Source organism: Tripterygium wilfordii, chromosome 14 (genome assembly GCF_013401445.1).
Source record: "Tripterygium wilfordii isolate XIE 37 chromosome 14, ASM1340144v1, whole genome shotgun sequence".
NCBI lineage: Eukaryota > Viridiplantae > Streptophyta > Magnoliopsida > Celastrales > Celastraceae > Tripterygium > Tripterygium wilfordii.
Genome location: NC_052245.1, coordinates 8,889,378 through 8,909,792, shown reverse-complemented (window position 1 = coordinate 8,909,792; position 20,415 = coordinate 8,889,378). Strand labels below are relative to the sequence as shown.

The 20,415-nt window shown below is 36.1% G+C and overlaps 1 protein-coding gene and 1 pseudogene across 1 annotated transcript; both read left to right on the top strand.

The window, feature by feature from the left end:
- Nucleotides 1–246: 246 nt before the first annotated feature.
- Nucleotides 247–6,879, top strand: LOC120015287 (high mobility group B protein 15-like). The gene is made up of 6 exons (XM_038867643.1): nucleotides 247–442; nucleotides 3,050–3,128; nucleotides 4,440–4,605; nucleotides 4,688–4,807; nucleotides 5,613–6,025; nucleotides 6,130–6,879. Exons 1-6 carry the CDS (start codon nucleotides 273–275, stop codon nucleotides 6,574–6,576), a joined length of 1,395 nt encoding a protein of 464 aa, XP_038723571.1. The 5' UTR covers nucleotides 247–272; the 3' UTR covers nucleotides 6,577–6,879.
- Nucleotides 6,880–18,705: 11,826 nt separating this feature from the next.
- LOC120015290 lies at nucleotides 18,706–20,099 on the top strand (annotated as a pseudogene).
- Nucleotides 20,100–20,415: the final 316 nt, after the last annotated feature.

Genomic DNA, 20,415 nt, shown 5'->3' with positions numbered 1-20,415 from the left:
TCAACTGCCATCTGTAATCTGCATGATGTTTAATTACTTTCCTGTTTGTTGATAAACTTGGTTCTGTTGGTAGGTGGTGTTTTTTTTTTCTTCCTTTCCATGTTGGATTTCTTGAACGTGCAAGAGCTGTTTGTTTGTTGATTCTCTTAATTATGTTTCTCTAATTTTTGGTAAATCTGGCTTGCATTTATGGTTATAATGGAGATGGTCAATTTTGTAGTTCATGGTTGAACAGAGAAAAAAGAAGACATTTGGGTGGTGAAACTCTAGCAATGGCATCAACATCTTTGAGCAAGCAGAGTCCACTTCCTATGAAAGTAGCAGCCTTAAACTACATCCCTTACCCACAACCTACTGCAAGTTATGAGGATGTTGTGGCCTTGGATAACCTTTTCATGGATACTTTGGAGAAGCTCCATGCTGCGATGGGTACCAAATTCATGTGAGAATTTCTTTTTGATTATCTTATGCTCCACTTGTCATCCCTCTTACTGTTATTGATTAATCATTCAAGTTTTTAGTCTCACCTGCCGTAAGATGACGAAAAACATAAGACTGTGGTGTGTTCAGTTGTTGTAAATATTTATAGCGGTGCAACAGAAATACGTTGTGTAGCGTTTGTTTTCCTTTACATGGTACTTTAGAGATGGATACAGAAAAGGCATGAAGGCTTATTTGGTTTCACCTAGTATCAAGCTGACTTTAAGCTTTGAAATGAACTGAATGGAACAAGTTTAATTAAGTTTGGGATTCATAAAGTTAGATAATTTTTTCTTAATTTTTTTGGGTCATTATCTCTCCGGGCTGAAAGAGGATGAATGACCATTGCTTGATAGCAATTTAAACCAAGTTTTTTTTAAACTCTGTTTAGGCTTTAGGACCAACTGTGCAAATCATGCATTAAGATATTTTCTAATTTTAAAAGTAGAAATTGAGTGTTTCTTTTGGTCTCATCCATTTGTAAAATGGCATGAGCTACCATTGCTTGATAATAATTTAAACTACATGTAGAACAGAATTTTTCAAATCATGCATTTTGTGATACTTTCCAATAGTAGAAAAATTATTGTTTATTAAGATCTTGTCTGAAAAGAATTCCATGAATTGTATCTATTTTAGTATTTTTAACAAGGGGTACAATTCTTAATTAATTATTGGCCTTAAATTGGGTTCTCATGGTAAGCTCTCTCTGGGTTAGCATGAAATGCGAAATTTTAACATGTTGGGATTTTGTAGAGAATGCCACTAAATTCTGCTTATCATAAGGTTTAATTTATTTACTGCATAAGCAGGCATGTAAAATATCTAAAGCTTAAGAAAAACTGGTGGTTCCAAGTCTTGTTATTGAACAATGCAATAAAGGTTTGGAGTAACTGGATCTGACTGCATTTCTCAGTAATAGATTGTCATCTCTTACCTCTTAAATTATTTCAGTCAATTTAATAGACGTGTCTAACAAGTCTCTTGATGTCATAATGAATTTCCACAGTGAAACATCCTATGACAATTGATCGGACTGATTCATGTTGGAGCAAAAATTCGGCCGAAATCAATAGATGGCCTGGTTTTTCAAACACTATATGCCTCGAAGGCCATTGCCCTGGTTTTTGATGAAGTATACCTCAAACTCCATTAGGCTTGCAATGAAAGTACACATTTAGCCGATTCCTAGTCCTAGGACACCAGTTGTTATGGTCCCAAAACTTTGTGCACTGATTCCCTTGTGGTAATATCGGGGAGTGGTTATATCTATTCGCAACTGTTCTTCATTCTAGAGGCACATGTGACTGGATATAGAGATTTTTGTATTATACCATCTGGTATTCAAATATAGCTGGTCTAGATTTATTTTTTGAACATTTCATTTTTCTGTTAAGATTGGACCTCATTATGGATTTGAAGGGTCAAATGACTAAGATTTTAACGCTAATCAGCTTATACTTGATTTAATGGAATTTCAGTTTCCGAAAGAATCTGAGTATTTTTTCTATTTCTTTTAGACTACATGGATGCATTATGAATTGTGTTTAGGTTGTCAGGTATGCAGATAATGGGTGGAAGACTGAAAACAAGTGTAATATATTTTGTCAATGACACATAAAGGTGGACTCAATTCCTTGGAGTAAGGCTTGTTGGTTCTGTTATTGTTTTAGCTCCCTGTTTTCCTCTCTAGGGGATTGTCCCTCAAAGGAAGCCCTCACATCCACTTAGCTTACTGCTTCATTTGCCTGGTCTTATGATAGTGGACGATTTGGGCTTCATATGTGAATACATGGTGCGCTGCAGCCTATGAAGTTGGATTCAGATTAATATATGATAGGATAAGTTGTGGAGTGTACTTACCTTAAAAAAGTTGTAGAGGGTAAGGTTATGAATTGTGGGTGTGGAAGAAGTCGACCTCCTCGGACTGATCCAAGAAATCAGTATCTGGTCCTGAATTGTGTAAGAATTACCTTTAGGTTTTCTTGGCATCATTGATTCATTAATATTTTTTACTTCGCAATAACGCATGCATCAATAGTTACTTGAGACAACCAGGAGTGGTGGCAAAGAACAAATACTCTATAGTTAATGGTTACTTAGCACTTTTCCAGAGATGATGATCGTCTTGCAGAATATATTCTAGAGAAGGCCAGTGGATCATGTCCATCACGTGGTATTTTAGCAGCACAAACAAGATAATTTCGGGAATGCTATTTTAAATTCTACTAGTTATAAGGAATTGCATGAGCATCATTGAGATCAAAACTTTGTTTACGATAGTGGTTCTGGATTAAAGATAGCCATAGCACAGGATTGGTTATGCTTGTAGAAATAAATATAGGGCTCTAATAGTGAGCTGAATGGCGTGCCAACCGAGTAGAATTGCAAGTGGGGAAGCACTTTCGTTTATTTGTGGTATCTTTGTGTGGATCTCTTCAAGGGATAGACAGGATGGTTCTATACAGAATGGCAACAACATTCAACCCACTGTCTTTTTGTTTTACTTGTTCCCTCTTTGATTCACTATCAACAATTTGTTATACTGTCTGTTTTCTTTGTGTTATAGGATTCCTATCATAGGGGGAAAAGAGTTGGATTTGCATCAACTTTTTGTGGTGGTTACTTCTCGTGGTGGCATAGACAAGGTAATCTGAAAGTAGGTATAGCTATTGCAATGTTCTCTATCCTCTTCGTTTTTTTCCATGTCCAGTTTTAAGTACAAATAATGCATTGGCTTTATCTTTCCTATTTTTCTTCCGTGGATTGTTTTATTTTATGGTACATATTGTTTACTTAACACATGAAGACTTGATACTGTCCTTTGAGATGATACACAACAGTCCCTTTAGGGAAATTATTTCTCTACTAAAATGCTGATCAGAGTCAGAAGGAAAAATAAATTGCCTACAAAGTCCTCACAGTAGATTACAAAATTGTGTCATGGATTTTCTGTCTTCCTTAGTCCATAAAGCATGCTAAAAAAAATGAAAACTAGTAACCTATACAATCATCTGTACAAGCACACTATTCGCAATTTGATGCTTTAAATTTTTGTGATATGAATAGCACGAAATTTCTTATGCTGTCATAGTCAATAGTTCTCTGGCTTGCACTGCCTTTGTGACAATGATACGGGGACACTGATAAATGCTAAATATTTAGATGTTTCCTTCAGTATTATATTTTTTTCAACTGGAGCTGATGTTGTAAGCATGATCTTTCTACTTTTAAAATATATTTTAATTGCTTTTGTATGTGATGGTCTTTTATATTTATCATTGTTTTTTATTTATCTTTCTGTCAGTGTTTGAAAGAAAAGCCTACAATTAGAGGGGCCATCCCATGAGTCGCATCACCGTTTCCCTCTCTGTCTCTGACTGCATGGCATTTAATGAGGAAAACTTCTCCCTAATATTTCCATGTTCTCCACTCATTAGAAACTTCACTGAGCTCTTACATTTCTAGGTTCTGTTATCAAAAAGAGATTTCGTTCTGTTCTATAAGTTATTTCATTAGTGGTTCTCCCCTGTTTGCTGAGGGAAGTTTAAAATAATATCTTGATACTAGTGATCTGCAATCCCATGACTCCATAACGTAGTCAAATCAGCAAAGATATTCCCTATTTGAGATCAATAGTTAAGGAAACCACCATCTTGTTTGAATCATTGTAATATAGGAACTTTCCTCTTTAAGAAGATCCTCCCCTCCGCTCCACCACCATTTTAAAATGGGATATTTGTGTGTATGACCTAACAAAGTGATTGCAGATTGGTTTAGTTTACTGATTCTGGATGATTAGATTTCCATGTAATGTAGCATTGGACTACCATTTATGAAAAATTTGCATTCATATCATATTATTGATGAGAAATATTTATCTATATGTACCACTATTTTTTGTACGAGTCTTAATAATGTTGAGCTATCTGATTAGAAAGTTACTAATGCTGTTGCAGATCATCAAGGAGAAAAGATGGAAAGAAGTGACTGCTACCTTCAACTTCCCCTCTACTGCCACAAATGCATCTTTTGTGCTGCGCAAATATTATTTTTCATTGCTTTACCACTATGAACAAATTTACTTTTTCAAAGCCCGCAGTTGGACACCCCCAATGCCTACTGGTATGTGCAATGAACTCTATATACTCTCTGTGAATTGATGTTGTGGGTTTTTGCATAATAATTACCACAAAATCTGTCGTAGATTCCTCGCAGAGCGCATCTACTGCACCGCATCCAGTACAAATGACCATACAGCCATCACGCGAAGTTCAAGCATCAGCTACCTATCAACCACGTACAAATGCAGCAGAGTTGCCTGGAGGTATCTTTTATTCTTTTTTTTACTTGTACTTTCAGATACCCCATTCCTTTTTCTCTTCAAGATTTATCGACCTCTACAATTTTCTTTTGCATAGACGAGAATTAAATTGAGAAATATAGTCTTAGGTTCGAGTTTGGCGTTTCTCATTTTACCCTCTTCTAGAAAAACTGCACGATATTTAATGAAAATAAGTAGTTGCAGGAAATACTGGCAACGCCAAGCTCAACATTAGTATGGGTCTTCCTTCTCAGTACTCATTTGTGTCAGAGCTCAGAATTATTATTATTATTATTATGTACACGAGGAATCACATGAAATTTACTGAGAGAGTTTATGGAGACACTGGGTTAGGATTCTGTGGGAAAAACAAGTTTCTGTGGTATGCTATTTGTCCTCTTTACAGTAGTGAAAATAGTTTTGAGCATAGCAACCGGGCTTCAAAAAATCTTTGCTGCGAAGCAATTAAGTGAAATGTAACAGATGCTCTACTACAAGAGGCCATTTTATGGATATGTAAATCTCTTCGGACATTTTCTTGGGACCACTTTAATGTTGCAGAAAATTTGAAAACTAGTTTGGTTTGATTGTTCTATTCGACTGCGGAAAAGTCGTGGTATCATCCCTGAAGTCTTTAAAGATTTCATCTTCGCCTCTCTATCTTCTTCTCTCTTCTTATCTGTCGTACTAAATGTATGGAAGCTACTCGAAATATCTTTTAATGGCCTATTTGTTGTCGCCATGTCTTGTTTCATCCAATTCTTATGGGTTGGGACTGATTGATTACTCATTGTTCATTTTGTCTTAGTTGCACCAGGGCAAGCATCATCAGCAAATTCCGCAACGACAGTGGTAGGGGTCATTGACGGGAAATTTGAATCCGGTTACCTTGTTACAGTTACAGTAGGCACAAAGAAGCTTAAAGGTGTAATATATCACACTCAACAGAACTCAGGATGGCAACTGCCACAACATTCTTCCGTTTTGGCCAACAATGGTGATGATTCTCGTACTGCACCTCGCACGCATCGTCGCCGCCGAAGGAAGAAAAGCGAGATAAGAAAGAGAGATCCTGCTCATCCAAAGCCTAACAGAAGTGGTTATAACTTCTTCTTTGCTGAACAGCATGCAAGGCTTAAACCACTTCACCCTAACAAGGACAGAGAGATCAGCAGAATGATCGGTGAATTATGGAATAAGCTACAAGAACCTGAAAAATCGGTGAGGACGATATTATAAACCAATTAATGTACCTCTATTTGAACCTGGTTCTTCTCTAATACTCTTAGCTTTTTACAGTATGCTTTCGTGTGTGCCTTATCCAGGTGTATCAGGAGAAAGCCATCAAAGATAAGGAAAGATACAGAGCAGAAATGGAGGATTACAGGGAGAGATTGAGGACTGGTCAAGTCATCAGCAATGCTGTGCCTCTACAACGGCGGCTTCCCGGAGGAGTAGTAGATATGATGGAAACATATGTGAAGGCTGAGGTAACCAATGGAGGTGATTCTCAGACCCTGGACGATGAGAGTATTTCTGGCGGAAATGATTCTGAAGATGATGAAATCATTGAAGAAACGTCTTTGGGAATCGGAGTAGGTGCTGCATCTAGCAATGTAGGTATTGAGGCTTTAGCTGAGCAGGCTACTTTTGATCTGCACAACAGGGAAGAAGAGGCTGTAGAAGATGAGCGAGTTGATGGAAACTTAGCTGACAATATGACTGAGACAGAGAAAGAATCATTGCTGCCTAGCAAAGAAGAAGAAATTTGAAATGGACATGCTGGGGAAGCAACTTTTACTTGCATAAGAAGGAAGAAACACCATTAGGGATGGAGAAGTAGTAAAAGGTAGTTTAATTTATGGTATGTTACCTTTTAATTTGTTTTCTTTTGTATTTTTTCTCTAGGTTTTTCGAGGCAGCACAGTTGCAGAAGTTATGGATGGCTTCTGGCAATTTTGTAGTGGAGGTGGTTTTTGTTGCTGTTATTGAACTTGGCCAGTCTTTTAGAATGTTTGGTGAATTAATATTTGATTTTCTTCACTCAGATCCTTGTTGGTATATATGGTAATGAAGCATTTTTGGTTGCATGATATGTTGTTACCCACCCCAAAGAAAACCCAGACACCCAACCCGCCCTGGTGCGAATCGAACTTGGATTAGCTGGAAGACCAACCAGGTGCTAGGCAAGAGCTTGCTTCCCCAAATGCACTGTTGAATGTTAGGCAAAAGCTATAATGTACCTTTATATTTTGCAAATTTTGGTTTTGTTACAAACCTAGCAACAAGGGAATATGCGAAGGAACTTATTTACAGCACCAATAAATTAACAGTAATAGAATGAGTCCTCAACTCGTACAATGCACAAAATCACTTACACAAATAAGTATTTATCACAATCACCCAGTGCATTTTCATGTTGTTGGTGCATTTCTGCGTTGGATAGGAGATGCTCAGATTTCGATTCGCGGGAGCAGGAGTGTTGAACCCTAAGATGTGATGATGTGTGTTGTGAGCGTGTCAAGACTTGTTGTTAGTCTAAAGATTTATTTGATATGGAAATTTACGCACTACCCTGACCGGTCACCAACGAGCTTTGTGCAGTTGAACACAAAATTGATGGTTCAAGAGTTACCTTCCTAAAATGGACTTAAAATTGATCTAGTGTCAAGTGAGAAAAATAGGAAATAGAAGACTAACTCCTGAATGAGAGGTTCTATAGAACAGAATGAAAACAACACATCGCTAAAATGCATTAAGACTTTCATTGAGAATACATCCAGGAATGTGTTGAAGAACGTGGTTTATAAGATAAAATAAACATAGCCACGAAGGCTTAAAAGTAAATTAGTAGGTTAAAAATAATTGATTGGAGTCATGCTAAGAAAACAATAAATGTCAAAATAAACCGCTTGCTTTATTACTGCTTGCATTGCTAGGTCAAATCCCTATGTAACCGCAACATCGTCAAAGTGATGGGAATCATAGTGTATGTCTTAGGTCGTGGTTCTTCTTCATGGAGGCTGCTGTAGCACTAAGCACACATGGACTGCTCCATTTGCATGGAACGTAGACCTTATGCTTGCTTTTGTGGGAAATGGGCTGATGGTTGGCATTCCTTAATACTTCTGGTGAACTGAATATGGGAAGGTGACTTGATCTTGAAAGTGTAGGACGAAATTAGGGTTGGTCTCTGATTGTCGTGCAATTGCTGGATATGTGTTTGAGACAAATTAGGAACATGTAGGCTACAAATTTTGTATTTTCATGAACTCCGTTGAGCTTATCTAGCTAAAATATCTCTCTTACTAACGAACTACTTAACAACAGGAGAAATGACTGTAAATGAAATCCCTAGATTTCAACTATTTTAGACATGCTTCTTTCAGACAATCATGGTTTTCAGCAACACATTATTGGATTTCAACTCAAATAAAATCAAACTTTTTGCAAAATGAACAAACTGTTAGCCATAAAGCCTCCCTGTTGTTACATCAAAATCAATTACCCTTTCTTCCCTTCAATCATCTTATTTCTTGAAACCAATTTCTTATTCAAACCTCAAGTCACAACCAAATTACACACAAACAACCACATGTCCCTAAACACTCTCAACATAAGTACCTTCATCACCGAATATCTAGACTCTTCCATTTACCCCACATAGAAGGAGCAAGCCTTGGCCTCAATAGAAAGTCAAGACCTCATTTATCACTTCACAACTAATAGACCACCACCGACTATTATTGTCATGAAGAAATCAGTCAATGAAGATGGAAAAGACACTAAACCAATGACTACTTGAAAACCAAATCTGACCTACACTAGATGGAAGAGGGTTAATCGCACACTTCGTGGCTGGCTCATTGCAACTCTCACCACATAAGCTCTCGGATTAGTAATTGGACAAGAAACTACCCGTTATGTATACACTTATATGAAAAATACATATGCTCAAGATTCTCAGGAGTGAAAATTTTCACTACGACAGTTGTCATATTTTCAAAAGGATGGTAACACACTAGCTACATGACATGTACGAATATTTAAATAAGTATGTGACAACCTTACAATGATTGGAAAGCCAATGCCAATGCAAGTCTGGGATCGAACTACAAGTAGTTCTTCACCACTATGATGAGGCCAACACGACCAACCTATTCATAACTTATCTCATAACTATAATGTCATGATCAATGGAACTCTTAGGTTTTTTGTAACTGTATAGGCCAAAAACCGTTGACCCGAAATACTTGAGCATAAGTCGAAAGGCCTAATAAGCCCATGGTTAGATCGGCCCAAATGTCTGTCCGAAGGTATGATTGGCCCAAGTCCAAGCGAAAGCCCAAGGCCCACAGTTAGAATGGGTGTAAGACCAGACATCTAAGGCTCAAGGCTTTAGATGCCAAATGAGTCCCAGATTAGGCCGCAGGCCCAATTACGGCCCAACGAAGAAGTCCGTCCATACGGTCAACACGTGCTGACCACGTGACCTGGAACACTATAAATAGAGGAGGATCTCTCCTCATTGACTCTCTAAACTACTTGGTATCTCTCTCTCTTTCTCTAAAAGCCATTCACTTCTCTCATTTAAATATCTCCCACCGTTGACTGACTTGACCTTCGGAGCTTGTTCGGCCGACATCACACTGGAGTCCAAGTTTGACAGTCAACCTTCCTTTGATCTTGCAGGGTTGTCATAGGTCTTGATCGACGATAACAAATTGATTGTAGATTTTAGAATCTACAGTAACAATGTAGGTTTTCTTGACTCTTTAAATGGTTCCACTATGTGCTTTGCTTTTGTAGGACTGAGAAAACAAGCTAATCCTTATTGTCTTATCCGTATTCACGACGGGAGAGTGCACTTATATATTATAATGACACACACGGACACATAAGAAGTCATCACCAGTTGATATTTATAAACGCAGCTGGATGTCTTACAATCAAAGCATAGTCCATATGTACACCAAAGATTCACTAAAGTTCGGGGGTCTGATTATATATGGGAAAAGTGTTAACCACCCCATAACATCCGTCTAGGTGGGATACCTTATGAGATTCGAGTGGCACTGCCTGCTATATGAAACAACATATATACAAAAATACAAAATAAAATGCATGAGGGAAAGGGAATTGGGATCTGTCGGACCGATGTTCCACTCGCAGCTTGTACGACTTTATAGACAAAGTGCATATGGCTTCCAAGTGAATGTGCGAAGCCTTACTGTTTGGGAATGTGTTTCGATATCTGATGAGATGAAAATTGTATAGATGCATGAGATGCGAGAGGTGAAAGTGATGTATGCATAATAGAAGAGTAGTGAAAGAATGGTATAATCACGTTACACTTCCTATACCCGAGTGGGTGAGTATGGGACACAAACATATGCAATGCTTTTTAGGTTTCGTCGGTCATGACCTGATGTGTGAGATACGGGTAGCAGATGACATGATGATAGGTGATGCATGAATGATAGAGATGACATGAAAGAATGCCAGATGTGAGACATGACATGTTTTCGAATGGTAAACAGGGGACACTTGCATATACAGTTCATGTAGGACATTGTCTATCATGATGTAGATGAGGGTGAAGTATGGGTGAATGATGGATATATGAGGTGAATGATTTCAGATACAATCCAATTTATAATTTCATGATGAATCCAGTGGTCATCGGAGTATTTCTCCCTTTTTATGTGACTAGATCTACATGATATTGGCAGGTTTAGAATATACATGTCTCGGAGATGACTGGATGCGACTTTGAGTCCTTATCTTTTATGCACGCGGGGATGCAGGAACATATGATTTCTAAAATGAGATGGCTTGAGGTGCCTTTGACTCCTACCACACTACAGGATGACTAGGCGAGCATCCTGTGTCTTACCTCTTGTCCCTCTACACTTTCTTACTTCTTTTGTTCTTTCTTTCTCTTGATGATTGGGGCCTTATTTTGCCTTCCTCCTCCTTTATCTAAGATTCGAAGCATCCTCTTTGTTGTGCGTCCTTTTTTTCTTTAGAGCTTCCCCTTCCCTTGAAGCCTCTCTCCTTTTGTATCGCCCTAGGATAACGTGTCTTTCCAACCTAGCGGTCACATTGTGACTTGGCGGGAAATTTTTATTTTCTTGAGAAGGAAAGGAGAAAATTTTTAACTTTTTGTATGAGGGATTGGATTGTCTAATGGCTTAGCCCACTCCTGAGGGAATGGGCTTCAGAGACTCACGAGAGACCTCCGAAACATGGGTTTGTTCCCGCTGGGCTACATATAGAACCTTGCATGTCATGAGTCGATTTTATGCCCAAGGGTAGGAAGTTGCTTGTATGGTGCCAGACAAAAATGGAGTATTACACTTATGGAGAAAGAAATAATTCTACCCAATCTTCAAGTGATGATCGTGGGTTTCTAGCCTAGGGAGGTCAGTCCACTCGTCCATATTATGGTTCCTGAAATCGTGATCAAAATCTTGTGCATAGACCACAAAGGACTCGTGATCAACAGACTACTGGTGGATCATGCAAACCTCCACCTCCAGGATGTAGGCTAAAGGAACATCACATATAGCCAAAATCAACAGGTGGCTAAAACTAGCCAAACAACGTAAGCCGGAGGAACTTCCACATGCTCTTGCCGCACTAACATTGAACAATATAATTTTTGAAACAGAATGGACCACTGATACTAGTGCCTCATATCATATGATAGGTAATCTTACTTTGCTCGGTCTTATGAAACAAACGATATTTTCTTAAAACAAAAATCAAATACAACCTGAAAAGTGTATGACATATCTTTTGTTATATATCCAATGATCCGTAATTATCATGCATTTTTCAAGTTGAATTTGATTTTTATCTCTAAGAAAAAAATATCTTTGGATTCGTAAGACCGATCAAAATATAAATATATTTTTTTTCAAATTAAAAAAATATTTTAAATCATAAAAATTAGTACTTCATTTTAGTATCTATAGAAGAATTTCTCATATATTATAAAGTTATAATAAAGTTGTAAGGCAAGCATTCATTGGTAGGCCAGTGATGAGATGTTGATTTTGTCGACGTTGCTTACAAAGCAAGTTATCCTTAATAAACAACCCAAATCATATGCCCTAAACACTTCCCTTTATGAGGAAGTCATATACCCTAAAAATTAAATAAGTATACTCTCCAACGCAAATTGCAAATTCGTTGTGTTTATAAATAATAATAATAATAATAATAATTGGCTCGAACATAAATAAGACATAAAAAGAGACAATAAACAAGTCAATGACATAAATTAACTATAAAGTGATTAAACTAACACCTACATATGATGGAGTAGTTGAAGTTTTACTAGTGTATTATATTTTTGATTAAAAACTATGACTTTTTGTCATTTAGAGAGAACATGGTTGAGCTAATTAATAAGCTTATCCTTGGCCTATATATAAAGAGCTCGAAAGGGAATAAAGATGACCACACATCTATATATACACACACATAAACAAAACAGCTAATTATTACGAGCACATAATGCTTAAAATAATCACTTTTAGTTAAGTACCTTTTAATCACCGCCACAAGCGAGGGTCAAGTGCACAAAATTTCATTTGCACTAATATTATTTTATTGGAACTTTAGGGTTTGTTTGGATTGAAAAATGAAGAGTTAAGTACAGTTAAGGAAATGAGAGTTAAGTGAGGGAGACTACCTCTGCTCACTCTTACTTTGATTGAAAGTAGAGTTAATGGGAGTTAAGAAATGTAAATTATAAAAATACCCTTATTAAAATTGAAATGAGTAAAAAAATTTATGGATGATTTAGGAAATTATAAAAAAAAATTTCTCTCAGTCACAAATCTCCCAAATTGAGGGGTTACAAATTGTAGAGTTTGAGAGTTAAGTGATGGGGAATTTCCTCATTCTTCACCCCACTTAACCTTCTCTCCTATAATCCAACCAAGGTGGAGTTACTCCCTCTTTTTAACCCTCTTCACTTAACTCTCTAAATCAGCAATCCATAGGATTTGAGAAGAACCGGTAATTATTGGATCTCCATAAATAAATAAATAACAAAAAAAATGAAAATTAATTACTTTTCAATCTCACTTAGTGTTCATCATTAACAAAATATTGATTAGTAGCTATCTAGCAAGGACCACAAATCACTGACATGTGGAGCGACCTTATTGGTGTGCCGCTTATTATTTACACATGTGTCATTTACCTTCCACCTAATTAGTGTCTTTGCTTACATAGATTCCAGTGATTTGGCCCACACATTTGGTTTAATCAAATACACCATTTAATTTGACTCTTTTAAGTAGCAAGCTAGGACTAATTTAATCCCATGATCATGATGATAACGGCAATGACATTGATCATCATGCTTTGTTAAAATAGCCACAAAAGTGCATTTTCATATCAATTTTAATTATTAACTTACTTAGGGTTTAGTATTATATATATATATATATATATATATATATATATATATATATATATATATATATTGGTGGTGGTGGAAGTCATGATACTACTCATTACAAGATAGGTAAGTACAACTTAGTTTTCGCATAACATACATGATAATATTTTCTAATCAGTCTTCCCCAAAAGGGTGGCTGCCTGTCTATACATTATTAATTATATATATATATGTCAATTAATTATCTGTTGATTATATAGAACCCCTAGGTGACTTATTTGTGCGCATGCTAAACACATATATGGTAATGCCATTATTTATATATATATATATAGTAAAGTTTGCCAATAATCAAGATAGATAAGGTCTTAATTACTAATTTCATCATGATAATGATGTGTGGTTGGGATCAAAGAAAGATTCAAAACTAAAGGTAGATAATATTCTCTTCATCAAAGAAAACCTTTAATTGTGTTGAAGATAAAAAGGAAGAGAAGAAGAGCCAAGTTGGTAAGAAAGAATGAAAAAAAAGAGAGAGAATCAATTGTATAAGGATTCCACAACCACATTCACGTACCCATGTTGTTTTCATCTTTTCATCACAATCATTTCTGGTTTGTTTTTTTCATTATGATCTAACTTTTATGTGGGTCATCAAGACAGAATATTTTTTGGACTATCTTAACATGATTAGAAGCCAAAAAAAAAAAACCCCTATATAATGAATAATTATAATATAAAGGATAAAACATAAAATTAGTCACTATTCTAAATAAGAGTAGTTGCACCAGACATGAACATTTATATTTTTAATTTCTGTTTTTATGTTCATTTTTTAATTTGTTTTTGTTAACTAAAAGGTTTTGAGGGTAGTTGTGTAAAGCTAAATAGGCCATCATCTCAAAAAAAAATTAAGAAATTATACACACACAAATATATATATATATATATATATATATGTTTTTTTTCCACCATTCACTAGGCCACATCTATACAAGAAGAATTAATATTCTCCACATTATAATAAAACAAAGAAAAAGAGAGGGCACTATAGATCTGTTGATTGCGCAATGAATAACAGTTGAATATGCATGAGTAGTACTAAAGTTATTGTATATGATTGCTTTGTTAGATGTCTTCATATATGTAGTTTTAAATTTTATAATTAACGAACTCTTATTTTGAGTTGGCAATCCTAGCCAAGTACATGAACAGTTAGCCGAAGGAAATTTTATAATAATTAAGCAAAAAATTAGATAAAGTACTTATTTATTGCAAATTAAATGTCACATACAAATTTTCAAATGTCGCTTGATGATGACAGAAAGAGTGCAGTAGAAGGTAATAAATAATTAAAACTGTTACATATAATGTAATGTACAGTGATAAGATTGGTCGGAGATGAATTCTTCCGATTCAAGTTGAGGTACGCAAGTTTGACTTTCCGTATTAATATTCTACGATTTATTAAGGTACTAAAAAAAAGTGGAGTGGTCTAAATATCTAGGATTTATATGGATAAAAAAAAAGGTCTCTCATCAAGAACCCATGAGATTAATCGATTTCACAAACTGAGTTATTTTATTTTCAAATTTGAAGGTTAAATCCCCTAAACTATTTGAAATGCATTGAGACGCCCTTGACAAATTCTCCTATCGTAGACTTTATGTATGGAGGAGTGGGCTAAGTCTAAAAAGCAAGGGATCAATAAGAAATGTCTATCAAACTTGAGGGTCTCACTATGCTATATTTTACCCAAAAGAATAACTAAAACCACTACATGCCAGGCGGGGCCTTGCTAGTTCAGAGTATTAGACCTAGACACTGTGTTTGGATTGAGGGATTTGGGGGGGACGGGAAGGGAAGGGAAGGGAAGGGAAGGGAAGGAAGAGAAAGGAAGAGAATGGAAGGACAAATACATTTCCCTTTCTCATGTTTGGATAGATAAAAAAAAAAGTAAAGAAAAGTAGTTTAATTTACTAGTTTATCCTTATTTTTTTATGTTTAAGTGTTATGTCCAAGGGTAAAATAAGTTTTAAACTTATAAGTAACTTAATTAGTAATCTCTTCCCTCCAAATGACTCCATTTTGGGAGGAAAGAATTTTGAGAAAAATTTAAAGAAATCTTCCTCCCAAATCCTCTCAAATCCCTCCCCTCAATTTTTTTATAAACTATCCAAACAAGGGAATTGAAAGGAAACTCTCTTTTCCTTCTCTTCCCTCCCCTCCCCTCCAAATCCCTCAATCCAAACACACTCTAAGAGTAGACCAACCTAGCTAATTCAGAGTGATATATGTTTAAGAAATTGTGAGGACAGTTGCTAATTAATAGTTCTGAAACTTTTAGGGTAGCTGTTGAGCTGAAAACATTACAAAATGCATTACATTTCAACAGGATTAGGGGCTCAAACTCGGTGCATCAATTGTGTACGAACATTCAACCCGAACAATCTTTAGAGGTATTGTTCGCTTTGGGCCTCGTGGTCCAAATGATTTTATCCTTAAAATCACCGTCTATAATTGAGAGTGATTGAATCTTTACTTATAATCACATTATTGGCTAACACCAAACCAATGTGGGATTTATAAGTCTTAATACTCTTCCACACTTGTACGCTCAGTTATGCGAAACACATCAAGTGGCTCAAAATGGGTTAGAGCCCTCTCCCAAAAGGGATTGAGGTATACTACTCACCTGTGGGTTGATAAAGCCCATCAAGTGATCTGAACGAGATTGGAATTAGGTTCTAGGAACAAGTCTATGCTCAAGCAACTTGTAAAAGTATTGTCCGCTTTGGATCTTAATGCTCGCACTATCTTATCCTTAAAAGTGCCTTGTACAATTGAGAGGGATTGAATCTTTACTTATAAAACTTATCATTGACTTACACCAAAATAATATGAGATTTATAAGTTGACACAGGCGGAAATAACAAAGAATATCAAACCAACGTTTAATCAACAATAGAACACTCGAATCCACTAGATTTGAGAAAATTCTCTAGGATTTTTCAATATATTTCTCAAAATCAAAAGTTATTGACCACTAGGGTCGGCTACAACCCTAAAAGAATGAAAAATATAAAATATAAAATTACTACAATACCCCTGAAATGACATAAAATGGTCCGTTTAAGATTCTAAACGATGGAATTTTACAAAACAAGCAACTATTCCTATTCAAAACGTCAATCCGAGTCTGTTCCACATGTTCAATCCTTATTTGCAAACAAAAAAAGCAATGGCATTGTATGTGCAAAGTAACAATTTCCTTGTTTTTTGTTTGTATTGGTTTGAGTCTCAAAAGAACTTAATAAAGAAGTCCATCAAAAGGAAAAGGAGAAACAAAAAAAAAAAGCAACAACTATGCCAACATGGTCTCATGTCTATATATGCTTTTACTCTAATCATAAATTAAAAATAAACTAAAAAAGGATAGGTGTAAGTATAGTCAGGACCATGTGCTAACTAGTCCTTACTTATATTAACAAATCACTCTAAAATAACTTCATGCACTTGTTGTCCACAAACCAAAAAAAAGTGAAGAATCTATCTCTACCCCGCAAGTGGCATTAACTGAGAGAGGTAGCTTAACAACACTACAAAAAATTGGGAATTCTAAACATTTGTGGCTCAAAATTGGAGGGGCTGTGTGTGATTGCCTGACCAATTAGCTGTCTTCACCTTTTACCCGGCGCTCTAATGCATCAATTTGATCATGAAGGTTCTTTAGTACTTCTTTAAGCCGATAGTTGACTTTAGGCTGTTCAATGTTGATGCGCTCATGGTTATGGAAACCAGTGTTTTGAAAACCGGACCGGACCGGCCGGTCGGACCGGTCCAACCGGTGACCGGCCACTTGTCCGGTCCGGTTGAGGTGCCAGAACCGGTGATTGGTGAACCGGGATATTTCCGGTTGAACCGGCCGGTTCTTCGGTTGAACCGGTCAGAACCGGACCGGTTTTGATCGGTTCGGTCATTTATTAATGTTAATAGAATATTTTTGAAATTTTGTTATTTGTAGGTTTGAACTCATGACCTTTTGTTCATTAAAAAAGGTTTTAACTACTAGGCTATGAGATTTTCTTTGTTTAAAATGGTACTTTATTTGAATATATTGTATTTTTATGAAGTTTTCTTACATATTATATGCATATAATATAAATATATATATAAATAATTCATTACATTAAAACCGGTTCGAACCCGGTTTGAACCCCGGTTGAACCTTTGAACCGTGAACCGAAGATTTTTCCGGTTTAATGACCGGTCCGCTTTTAAGAACCTTGATGGAAACCCTCTTTATGGTAATTATACTAATTAATATTAATTATATGTAATCTCATCAACCAATCATGAATTAGGTCAGTCGAGTACTCTATTGAAACTGGACCATGCTATGGCTCCATCAACTTTTTTGTTAATTATATCTATGACTTTCCCATACTAATTAAACTAATAAGTGTAATGTATGTATAACAGCCTGCCCCTCCACAGTAATAACACTTTATCCATTTTGGGTCAATTCTTACTAGTCCACACAGTTTTATCTTCCTAAACTCAACACCAGTGCATACTATTATGAACCAGTGACGGAGCCACTATGAGGCAGGAGGCCACGGCCCCCCTAAATTTTTGAATTTTTTTAGTATGTATATGCATATATAATATTTATAATGTCATGTAAAAAACTAAAAATACATATGTTTTAAAATACATGTATTTTCCTACATATAAAATATATAATATTTATAATGTGATATAAATTATAATTTTTTCTAAATACATATATTTCTCCTCACTAGCCCTTCAAATTATTTAAAGAATTTCTTTATACATTATATATAACTGTGTATATTATTTATAATAACTATATAACATGTATGGTTAATTGTTACACATTCATAAAAATAGAGTAAATATTGATTGATACACACTATGAAATTCATTGAACATACCTTTGAATCATAGATTAAGAGTAACCCTTCTTGTGAGAGAGAGCCTTTTTGGAGAGATCATTTTGTCTATTTTCGTTCTTGGCGATAGAGTGCACACAAAGTGCATGCCCATGGGGTTGTAACTCCCCTTGTACATTCCCTTAACTCGAATCGAGTGCTACAGTATGACATAATTAGGATGTTATTAAGCTTAATTAGTTTCTTTGTTTGAATAAGAAGGAATATATAAAAGTAGAAATATTGTGAGACATGTGCATGCTTGAGAGACTCACATGAGGAATATTCCATTCATCTCATGATGATTAACAACAAATGATAGGTAAACCAAACGACATTGATCTGTCATGTTTGGATTGGTTGCAATAACACAAATGGTAAGCACGAATTGTTAAGATGAATGAACAAGTCCCAAGTAGTAGTCTGACTCAGATGATAAGCATCCCTCTATGTACAAAAAGTAGGTTCCCTAATTTTATATATTGTCTTTGCTGATGCCTTCTCACACATGAGGTTGGGCTTTTTAGGTCAAATATTATACAAAGCACACAACACATATACCACCTTCATTTCTCTTCTTCCTCTGTCTTTTCATACTTATGGAGGATCAATTCCCCAAAACAGATACCTTCATGAACAAGGAATTGCAGTCTTACTTCCATGGCATGGGATCTGGATCCAAATTTTTCTGTGACTCAATCTTTTGGGGTACTAATTATGGTAGTAGCAGTGGCATGAAATCAACATTGTCATCGCCAGAGTCTGCTTCTTCTTCTTCTTCTTCTTCTCTAGAGAAGGTCTCTGGGTGTGTCAATTTGGTCACTAATCCTCTCAACGTGTCCGGAAATGTTGAGGAGAGCTTAGTTCCTGTGAATTTCCTGGAATCATTTCCAAAACTAGCACAAACCCAAGTTTCTGAACCACCTTCTCCATCTTCCTTAACCACCAATGCATCAAAATATCCGAATCTTACCCTCTTTTTGCAGGAACCAACGATGTTGAGTTCGTCGACAAGAATCAAGAATCAAAAGATTGAACCCCTGTCGTCGTTGTCGTCGTCTCCAAACACTTCATTCTCCAGTATTGCACAGCTTGGTCAAGTTCATCAGAGTTTAACAAACTATCCTTCAAGAAGTACTCACAATGAGTACTGGCTCGGCCCGGTGAAGACTCAGCCGATGAAACGAAGAATGCAGAATCAGAGTTCTTCAACAACAACAGCGTCATCGTCACCGGGGAAGCTATTTAGGGGTGTGAGGCAAAGGCATTGGGGAAATGGGTTGCAGAGATAAGGTTACCGAGAAATCGGACACGGGTTTGGTTAGGGACTTTTGACACAGCCGAGGAGGCTGCCATCGCATATGACACAGCAGCATATATGTTAAGAGGAGAGTATGCATATTTGAATTTTCCAGATCTAAAGCATCAACTTAAGGCTCCCAATTCATTGAATGGAACAACAGCTGCACTTCTTGAATCAAAGTTGCAGGCAATCTCACAAGGTCTTTCAGGCCGTAAAAAGGCTAACAATGGAGACTCTTCGCCAAAAACAAATGTCAAATGTTTGAGCAGCCATAACAACAGTACATGTACAGCAAGAATTGAATCTGAAATTGTTAATGTTGAAGGCAAGAGAAGTAGTCATCAAGAGATGATTATATCAGATGTTGATGCTGTTCAGCTAAGCAGAATGCCTTCTTTAGACATGGACATGATCTGGGATGCTCTTTCACTTCCTAATTCTTGACCTTTGATTTTCTTTCCCTTTTTTTTTTTCAATTCAGTTGGAGATATATAGCCTGGATTTATGTGTATCTTCATGTGCGTTTTAAGTATTTTTATATAATTAGCATTGTAACCAAAGTTTGTTTCTCTATAGCCCCTGATAATGATGTCTATTCAGGAGTGTCATGACTTGATATCAATCCAAAGATTTTAATATAGGATTGCACCAAATCTGACCTGCCACCAAATGAGTTGTGTGCAGTCTGAGAATACAAAATTGTCGGTTCGAGTTTCTCTTGCTGAAAAGGACTTAGAAATGTAATCATTGTCAAGTGAGAAAAGCAAAAGATAGAGGGCTAACACTGGAATAACATAACTTCTATTAACGAAATGAAAAAACAACATATCACTAGAATTGGGAATACATCCTGAATGTATGAAAGAACGTGATTTACAAGCTAAAATAACATAGCCGGGAAGTGATAGGTGTGATAATACCTATTGTTTTTGGT

Bases quoted from the DNA above. Each gene is read 5' to 3' on its own strand.
- LOC120015287 (XM_038867643.1), top strand. From the start codon at position 273: ATGGCATCAACATCTTTGAGCAAGCAGAGTCCACTTCCTATGAAAGTA. The intron at 4,808-5,612 runs GTATCTTTTATT...ATTTTGTCTTAG, and splicing joins TGCAGCAGAGTTGCCTGGAG to TTGCACCAGGGCAAGCATCA. The intron at 6,026-6,129 runs GTGAGGACGATA...TGCCTTATCCAG, and splicing joins TACAAGAACCTGAAAAATCG to GTGTATCAGGAGAAAGCCAT.